The sequence below is a fragment of the Vespa mandarinia genome, chromosome 3, assembly GCF_050613455.1.
Source record: "Vespa mandarinia isolate Hongniang chromosome 3, ASM5061345v1, whole genome shotgun sequence".
Lineage (NCBI taxonomy): Eukaryota > Metazoa > Arthropoda > Insecta > Hymenoptera > Vespidae > Vespa > Vespa mandarinia.
This window is the reverse complement of record NC_140812.1, coordinates 12,177,501-12,187,500: the sequence shown is the minus strand read 5'-3', so window position 1 is coordinate 12,187,500 and position 10,000 is coordinate 12,177,501. Positions and strand designations below refer to the sequence as shown.

General features: G+C 41.8%; 1 protein-coding gene across 5 annotated transcripts in view; it reads left to right on the top strand.

Annotated features, from left to right (window-relative positions):
* LOC118445102 (uncharacterized) overlaps positions 1-10,000 on the top strand; it is a 61,306-nt gene that overhangs the window by 47,334 nt on the left and 3,972 nt on the right. For 2 of the 5 annotated variants that reach the window (XM_035874080.2, XM_035874079.2), the window contains exons 5-12: positions 4,694-4,888; positions 5,052-5,193; positions 5,313-5,530; positions 5,645-5,967; positions 6,129-7,574; positions 7,683-7,842; positions 7,944-8,112; positions 8,219-10,000. The exon at positions 8,219-10,000 is cut by the window's right edge and continues 3,972 nt beyond it. In XM_035874080.2, coding sequence (XP_035729973.2) covers positions 4,694-4,888; positions 5,052-5,193; positions 5,313-5,530; positions 5,645-5,967; positions 6,129-7,574; positions 7,683-7,842; positions 7,944-8,112; positions 8,219-8,405 — 2,840 coding nt within the window. In that variant the 3' untranslated portion in view covers positions 8,406-10,000. The remainder of the gene's footprint in view (positions 1-4,693; positions 4,889-5,051; positions 5,194-5,312; positions 5,531-5,644; positions 5,968-6,128; positions 7,575-7,682; positions 7,843-7,943; positions 8,113-8,218) is intronic. The other 3 variants (XM_085655632.1, XM_085655634.1, XM_085655633.1) reach the window with 3 other exon arrangements.

The window sequence follows — 10,000 nt, the reverse complement described above, 5'->3', positions numbered from 1 at the left end:
TCTTGTCTTACTATTAAAGCCTATTCTTATAAAGAACAAAGTATATTTATACATCATCGACGGTTTCGATCCTTTTTACAGCACTCGTGTACCAAATAGGGCTCTCTCTCCTTTTTATAAATACATAGGTATATCAAGTTGAGTCAATTTGTAAGTAAAATTTCTCCTTGGTACGGTTGACAGCGTCGTTGTTATTTCTTTATTATATTATGGGCAAATGTAAAGAGAAAAAAAAAGAAGAAGAAGAGAAAAAGAAAGAAAGAAGGAAGGAAGGAAGGAAGGAAGAAACAAAGTGGTTCTTTAGAATCTCAAGCGTAGTCGATAGGTTACAAAGAGACGCGCGAGTAAACATCGGCAAAGCTGTCGGAACGATAATACTAGGCGGTGTACTATGGCGCCGATCTCGCATTCCAAGCCACCCCGTATCGCGCCGATACCGTATAAGAATCAATTACCGACGGCCGTTTGTGCCAGCGTGATTAAACCGAGGACTAGAGCATGCCGAGAGAGAAAGACAGAACCTCGATATAAATAATGTAAATCACTTTGAGCTCGTGTCCAGGCCGATATTATCAGACCACCACACCACCATCACCATCACCACCACCACTTCTTCTTCTTCTTCTTCTTCTTCTTCTTCTTCTTCTTTTTCTCTTTCTCTTTCTTCTTTCTTATTCGTCGTCCTGCTGTCGAATGAATTTATCGTGTCCCGAACATAAGAAGGCGAATGGGCCCGAGCTAACTTTCCGTCCACCATGGTTGATAATAATTTATTAATTTCGATCGAATCGATACTAGTTTCTTCTCTCTCTCTCTCTCTCTCTCTGTCTCTTCAAAGGGTTTGGCCGATACTTGGAAAACAGAGCAATACTCTTTGGATAAGCCCGTCGTTCTCCTTCTCGATGCGACCGTTCGAATACTCATCGATTCTCCAGAAGAATATTTATTATTCCTTCGTGGGTAGGCTCTTGAACATAGAAATTGATTTATTTATCGAGTACGATCGTCATTCGATTAATCGTCTTCTCTTAAAAGACAGAGAAAGAAAGAGAGAGAGAGAGAGATCAAGAGAAAGGATAGTTACGTTTGACGAGGCAATTACCTTAAAAGGATTTGCAAAATGTCAAGAAGCTTCGAAAAGTTTACGAATAATTCTTCGTGGACTCTAAAAGAGAGAAAGAGATAGATAGAGATAGACAGAGAGAGAGAGAGAGAGAGAGAGAGAGAGAGAGAGAGAGAGAGAGAGAGAGAAAGCGAGAAACAACCGTTCGGTCTTTCTCGTCGTTGGGCAAACATCCAAGCGAGTTCAATTTCTGCCCGTACCGAGCAACTTCCACCTTCTCTCTTTCTCTCGATGTTTCATGCAGGAAGCAAGACTCGTTTTAGCGAAATTTTCAACGTTCTCTCTTCAGCGTGCATGTTAAAAAAAAGAAAAAAAAAACAAAAAAAAAAAACAAAATAAATAAAAAGAAAAAAAAAGAGAAAAAAGGCAAGAGGAAAAAGAAAAAAATCGAAAGAAAAAAGGAAAAAGGAGAAACGTAACAAGGTCGAATCAAACAGATCCAGATTGGATCTTTTTGGCGATGGTGACCGTCAAAAGGTTAAACCGTTTCTTTAGCTCTTCAGATTTTCTACATTACTTCGAGAATTATATCTCCAAGTTGATCGAACGCATTCAAGCATTGTAGAGATACGTTAGAAACGGGACAATTTCGAGGACGTTTCGTGATCAATCGACATCGTGTAACGATTTTTCAAACGAACGAGACACAGTAAGAGAAAGAGCAAAGCGCGAAACGCGCCATTGAGAGTGTCAGACTCTCTCGATTCTATTCTGAGTCAACGACACCGGCACGTTGCGGCAAGGCACCTTCGTGCTCGGGTCCTTGACTTCTCTAGGCTACGAGCGCCGTTCGTTCCGAGACTTTTGCCTGCGATATACGAAGATAAAACGAGTAGTAGTACCGTAGCGTACCAGCATAGGCCACAGATAGGAATAGAGTCGGCACCCACTGTCTTTTCTCTCTTTCCGTCTTGTCCAAACGAAAGAAAGAGAGAAAGAGAGAGAGAGAGAGAGAGAGAGAGACAGAAAGGAACGGCTCGTTTCTTTCTATCTTGTCCTGATAAGCTCTTCATTATACCATTCAATTAGTATTCATAATATATATATATAATGGAAAAGAATTTTTATGTTTCTTGAATCGAAGGTTGCTTTCCGCCGGATCTTTCAGCAGTAAGAAAAAATAATATAGGAGAACTATTATAATATTCCTTATAGAGATAGATAGATAGATAGATAGAGATAGAGATAGAGAGAGAGAGAGAGAGAGAGAGAGAGAGGGAGAGAGAATATGTGTTAAGCAGGACGTTTGACCGTTCCGAAAAATTCACTCGAGTTTCGGGAAAAACTCGTGAAGCACGTTTCAAATATGTCCGTGTGTTAGCTTTTGTCGAAAGGAGAGAAAAGATAGACGTGAAACGGAGCGGTGTCTCGCGTTTATCATCATCTTCCACGTTCCGTGCCATTAGATCGATGGGTCGCGTCTCTCTCTCTCTCTCTCTCTCTCTTTCTCTCTCTCTCTCTCTCGAACGGTGCCGGACAGTGACCCATTTGTCGTGTCCATGGTTTCCACCGATACACTCGTGTCCACATCTATAGACCTAGATCAACTGTGTGTAGGCACATACACGCGCTTATATACATTTTGAGTATATATACGTGTACTACATGGAAGGCTTTCCGGCATTGTTCATTGCGTTCCAACCATCCTCGTTGAACTTTCCACCGAGAGAGTCCTGAAAAGCTTTAGGTGACCTTTGCTCGGAAGAAAGATTACGTTCTCACGTTTGCAACACTCGAGTTAGTGAAACGAGAGAGAGACAGAGAGAGAGAGAGAGAGAGAGAGAGAGAGAGAGAAATATATTTAATGGACGTATTTAATAGCTCTGCCACCTCTGTTTCGTTGTCCCTCGTCATCGGTTCTTCGCCAGTCACATACATATAAACCTTCTAGGTTGAAAATATTTTCACGAGCCTCGTAGCGACCTTAATAGATCGCAAACAACGACACGACGACATAAACGTCGACGTGCGCGTCCCTGAGACATCCCAATACGTCGACCTTAAAATATCTTCTTGCTTCGCGAGGTTCGCGAGACGTTCTACTTTGGAACGGCCCGTCGAGACAGGAAAGGTATGAGATAGGTATTTCAAGAAAGAGAACTTTCCGAGCTTTTTTCCGGAGTATAACCTTCGTATGAATGAACATTGACTTTTTTCTTCGCGCGTCTTGTCAATAAGATACTAACCCGTTCCTCGATTGTTCCTTTTCATTGATATTTTCACTGATATTTCGTTATTCTCATAGAAAAGACATCTCTCATTTGATCTCATTCGCATCTCGAAAAACGTTATAGCACGATTACAAAGATTCTTATTTCAACCTTGAGAGAGTAAACAAAACGAAACAAAACAAAAAAAAAAATTGGAACAAAAAACAAAAAGAGAAAAAGCAAGACAAAAAAAAGGAGAAAGAAAGAAACCGTCAAACCACAGATTGTTCTCGATTTGATCCATGATCGAACAGACGAGATAGAGTAGAAAATCTTTCGAACCGTATCCATATTCTTTTTCAATCGAACAAAGAAGAAACGAAAGGATTTCTCTCTTTCGTTCGTAGCGAACGAAAAGAAATAAAAATCGAATCATGAAGGTCGAATCGAGTTCGAAAACGGTAGCAACAGCATGGCACATCGAAGACGATAAAACCTCGTTTCTCGCGATATTTTTCAGTAGGCATCCTAAAGGACACGGTCTTTATCCTCGATCGGGCACGGCCCTGTCCGGCTAAGGATATATACACTCGAGAAAGCCAGCGTGTACCCTTCATTCACTTTGGCCTCGTCGCGAAACTTCATTTACTTGGCGCGCGCGCGAGGTCCATCGAGAGAAACAGATTTCTATGCGGCTGGATGGATGCTGCGCCCATCGACCGTCTCTCTCTCTCTCTCTCTCTCTCTCCCTCCCTCTTTCTCTTTCGTGTCCTTCGTGCGTGATGTATACTTGGTGTTCTATTTTAAACGATCCACGCAAGTATCGACGAAATTATTTGACGATTGATTTTGAATTACTATAATCTTGAAACACATATTTGCGTTTGCCTGTTGTGTATCACCGTATATAGAAATACGTATTTCTCTCTCTCCCTCTCTCTCTCTCTCTCTCTCTCTCTCTCTCTCTCTCTCTCTCTCTCTCTCTCTCTCTCTCTCTCTCTCTCACGCATACAGCATGCGAGAGCACGCGCCTTTCCACGCGCGCGTGTCATCTACATGTGTGTGTATAGATATATATATGCGCGCGTTTAACCTACATAAGCGGAATCGCGATTGGGCGAAGTAAATGGCGGACGATCTTTCGGATAATCGATATGCACGTCACCGTAACGACAGTCCTACTACTCGCGAGGAGAAAGCCAGGTTTCGCTTAGCTCGGAACTTTGCGAGGCAAAGTTTCTTTCAACTTTCCTAGAATCGACCATAAATACATACATATAATACATATATATATAATATATATATATATATATATATATATATATATATATATATATATATATATATAGAAATGTTTTTTTTCCCAAATAAACATTGCGACCGACGACTTTTAATCCATTTTCATTTTGTCTGTTTACAGGGTATTATCAGCCGGCTGGACCACTGATACAGCACCCGCCAACATTACCCCCGGTTAAGGGCCCACCACCGGAACCAACTCCCACGCCTCCTCAAAACTCGGAAGGCTCGGACGATTTGGTCGCGACATCGACCACTTCCGGTGGCACGAGTAGTACAGGTGCATTCAGATATTCCTATACAGCGGATATTCCAGGTCCGTTTTCTACCTGACAAATTCGATTTATCATTCATCGCTAGATAGAGTCGAAAAAGAGAAAAAGGAAGAAAAGAATCGTAGCAATTTCGAAGGATATCATCTTATAGGTCTATCCCATTTTACGATCTCTTTCGAACGAATCCTTCCTTGTATGTTTCAGGTGGAGGAGGCTTTTATAGGGCATATTGCCCTTCCTATTATAGCACGCCACCTCAGTATCAAGATCTCTGTTATCCACCTACGTATACCCATCCTCACGCTCATCCTCCGCCGTACTACAAGTACGCGCCAACTTACAGAAGGTAAGAACGATATTCTCCAAAGTATCTTTTGGAGAAGGCAAACGTGTGAGGCACATTTGAGCCCGCAATGCGAATAGGGCCATTCTACCGAGTGGACTCTTCTAGCATTCTGTAAAAAGATTTCTTTGTAGGCAGTACTATGGGTATCAGGAATCTGGTGGAGGCGGAGGACCGGGAGGTGGAGGCACGGCTGGTGGTCCTGGAGTCGTTGACTATCAACCACCGCCACCGCCACCCGGAGAATATCCCTTACCTCCGTATTACGGGGGTTACCCTCCACCACCACCTCCGGCTAATCCAGCATATCTTCATTCTCAGGGAAGACCTTTCGTAGACCGTGAGTTTTCTTGTTTTTTTTTTTTTTTTTTTTCCCCTTTAATGAAAACCCATGTCTTTTCTCTCCTCGAATGTGTTTTTATTAAATTCGACCTATGTTCGTGCCCTATCGTAGACGCAGCCTTCCAGGGTTGTCCGTGCCCGATGCAGTCATGTCCAAAAAACGTGGATACTGGGCCCCTTATTGGTAATGGTAAGGGAGCGCCAGTGGTATCGGGGCCCGGTCTGTCATTGCCGCCCAGTGCTTTGGTAGGTCCGCCCTCGCCAGCGAGGGGGCTAGCCGGGCTAGCGCCACCTCATGGTGCCAATGCCTGGGATACGGATCGTGTCCAACTCAACACTTTACGCAACCTCAATCAAAGCCAACCGGCTGTTCCACCGTCTCATAATCTCGTCGGTGGTCATAATCGTTCTCAGAACCCTGACTGCAGGAGCAAGGTACCGTTGCCTCCATTTCCCATAACTTTTCTATAATCTTCCATTCGTATTCGCATTTTCGTGTGCTAACTTTACGTTTTTTTTCTCTCTTTCCTTTTCTCTCTCTCTCTCTCTCTCTCTCTTCCTCTCTCGCCCCCCCCCCTCCTCTTTCTTTCTCTTAGGACGAGAAGAATTGCACCGAGGACAAGTTGAGAAAGTGTGCCTGTCAGAAACACGGCTGCACATCTACTTGCGAGGTCAAGATGGAGACACTCTCGCCAAGCGAAAAGCTCACGGTTGGGAACTGTCCGAGCAGCAAGTTTCACGAATTCAAGCTCGAGAACAATAACGTTAAGTGCGAGTCCTGCAGCGTCGAGATCGGGGATAATTTGAGTTGCGCGGCGAATTGTAACGTGAAATGTGAGTCGGACTACAAGTGCGATATCATGAAGTGCGAGCAGTGCATGAAAGAGAGCAAAATGGCTATATTGGAGATTGACAAGGATTCGGGTATTTTACTGATCGACGATAAGCTCGACGCTGATCCGGACGTGAAGGAGGAACTCAACGACGTCGTGGTGATAGGTAATGAGAATTGGAAAAAGCCGGATTACGAACCGACCGTTCAAGAAACGGTCGAAGATAAGGAAGAGATCCCGGTCGAAAAGATTCCGGTTGAGGTTGAACAACCAAAGTGTCAAAAGGTAACCAAACGAAAATTGTCGTTGGACAGTTTGTCGGATGGGCGTAAGAAAAGGAAGGTTAGCAAGAGAACTCTGTCGGTTGGCTCGACTCAAGATCTTAACGATAATACGAGCAAAGTGATAGGACCGATCGAGCCGCTTCTCGATAAGGTGGACGGTGTCAACGAAGCGTGCATTTCGAAAAAGAAACAGGCCAAGAAGGAGAGTCAGCAGGTACAGGGTCAGAAACGTAAAGCCGAGACTCCTAACAGTTCGGAATCCGCGTCGAAAAAGTCCAAGTGTACGAAACAAGCGGCGTGTAATAACAGCTTGACGAGTAATTCGAAATCTCCGGCTAGCGATACTTCCATCATGGAGACCATCGATAAGGTTATACAGCAGAGCTTGCAAATGACCCAGAAGAAGGATCGGAAGACAAAGATTAACGATAAGTCGGAAAATAAAAAGAACAAGGGTACTAGTATCTTAAAGAAGGTTGGTAAAAAGTTGGGCTTGGCTAAGGAATTGGAAAAAATATCGAAGATAGTAACGAAGATCAGTCAGAGCAAGGGTAAAACTGAGAAAACGAAGGGAAAAACGCAGGACGTCAAATCTAGAAGCAGAAGCAAGGGCAAATCGCAGGAGACAAAGTCTGCTAAAGGTCAGGATGCGAAATCGAAAGATAGCACGAAGAAAAACGAAGCAACGAGCAAAGGTTGTAAGACCGGTGGTGAGGCTAGCGAAGAAACGAAGAAGCCGGCATTGATCAAGAAGAAACGGAAGAGCGCGAAAAAGTCTAACGTAAAGAGAGCAACCTCCAAAATCGAGGATACCGTAGGAGGAAGCGAAAATTTGTCGCTCGCTAGAAAAACATTTTTAAAGCCGAAATGGAGTAACGGCTGGAGTTGGGAGGGTGACGCTTTCGAAGCCAAAGTTTACTTAACGGTAATAATATAATAATGATAATCTCGCGTGAGATTGTACAATATTCAAAAGGATTAATACAATTTTCATTCGATCGAAACTTATATATGTCCTTGTATGTATTCGTAGAACGAGGAGTCGGCTATACGTCGGTGTTACGCCAGCATGAAGCACGAGAGCGGCGATGTCCTGAGACCCAGAGACTGCGTTTTACTTAAGAGTGGACCAAGGAAGGCCGATTTGCCGTTCGTTGCGAAGATAGCAGCGCTTTGGGAAAATCCGGACGACGGTAAGTTAGTTTGAAATTTTTATCTCTATCCTTTCCCCCTAGTTGTTGTCTTTATTCGCCGTGTCTTCGACAGGTGATGAAAAAATATTTTATCTTTCCAGGTGAGATGATGTTTTCGCTACTGTGGTACTACAGGCCGGAACACACGGAACAGGGCCGCACGCAATGCGACACCGAGGACGAGGTGTTTGCTTCTCGCCACAGAGATGCCAACAGTGTCGCTTGCATAGAGGACAAGTGTTATATTCTAACGTTTAACGAGTATTGTCGGTGAGTTTACTCGTTTATAAAATATAAAACCAACTTTTTTTTTTTTTTTCTTTTTTCTTTTTTCTTTTATGACATTCCAATTGCAAATTTATACTTTCTCTTTTAGCTACCGCAAGAATTTGCGAAGAATCGAAGAGGGTTTGGAGAGTCCCGGTTTAATAGTTCCACCGGGGGACCAAGTATATCCGAGAAAGAATCGGCAACCGCCGATACCAGTACCGTCGGACATGGTACTCTTCTGTCGGCGCGTTTACGATTATCGCGGAAAAAAACTCGTGAAGAATCCTGGATGACTCGAATTCCTATAAGATACTTCGAATAGGAACAAATGGAATGCACAAAGTTTGCGGGCCACATTGAAACTGGACGCAGGTTTCCCCTCAAGCTTAATTAGCGTCGTATCGAGCGATTCTTCTTGATCTCTCTCTTTCTCACTCTATCTTTTTCCTCTTTTATTCACTCGTCAATTTTCAATAGGATCCTATTATTTCAGTGTCAATTTTAAAGAAACATTTTTTCTACATAATTTCCTTTCGAATTTCTCGCAATATTTTTCAAGAGTTTCTTTTTTTTTTTTTCTTTTTTTATCCTTTCTATATTATCAAATTATATATATTCTCACGAAACATACGTTTAAATTATTGCGAGATGATACAAATGAGATCACGATGAATCATTCATAAAAAAAAAAAAAATAAAAAAAAAAAAGAAAACCTGACGATATCCATTTCTAGATTACGCGTCGATCGAACGATCGTTTCTAAGATCCAACAAAAAAGACAACCGTTTGTTTGTTAATCATACGTATAATCCCACGCATAATTAATATATATATATATATATAATATATATATATATAAATATATAAATACACATATATATATACACATATATATGTGTGTGTGTGTGTATGTATATATATATATATATATCTTTGATATCTTCCCGATATCTTTCCTACATCAATAGAACGATAGTAGAAGAAGAATACGATCGTTCGCAATCGACGCGAATCGTCGCGTATCGACGACGTAAGAGCGTTTATAGCGAATTAGTAGAATTTGACAATTTTATAGAAGAGAATATAATATTTTTTGCGACATAGAGCGTGTACGAGCTTTAAATGAATATTTTTCACATAGGAGGTACAAAATATACGACGCGGTCGTCTGTTAAAAGCGACGTGATCTTTCTTGGTGGGAACCTTCGGACAGTTTCAAAGTATAGGAATCAGAAAAAAGAAAAAAAAACAAGAAAAAGAAAAATAGAGCACTCGACCATATTTAGCGAAGAAAAGGAAAAAAAAAATAATAATAATAATACAGAAATTTAGCGATGTAAGGAGCGCGCGATACGCGTTTTCTCGCGTTTCTCGATTTAATGAAAAAGAAACATTCTGGTAGATCTAACAGCGGCAAGTGTGACGTGACACTTTCGTAAATCCATTTTGCGTAGCATCCATCGTTCGAAGTGAATATCGCAAGGTGTTCCGAGGTTAACGAGAGCACAGAACTGCAAAATAAAGGTAATGAATTCTTAAGAGAAGCAAGAAAAAAGAAAAAAGAAGAAAGAAAAAAAGAAAGAAAAAAGAAAGAAAGAAAGAAACAAAGGAACAACATGGGGGTGGGGGAAACAAAATTAAAGAAAAAAGGAAATACTGTCAGACCCGCGCACACGCATCATCATTCCCGAGTATATTATCATTATTGTTATCGTTAATCGACGATGTAAAACCCATTTTCTCGTGGTCCAGCACGTAGAGAAGAAGATAGAACGATTTCTGGATGTTTCTAAGCTCTATTTGATCGATGAGAAAAAACAAAAAAGAAATTAAGAAATAAACAAAAAGGAATAAAGAATCTCCTTACTCGCAGCTCCCATTCGTCGT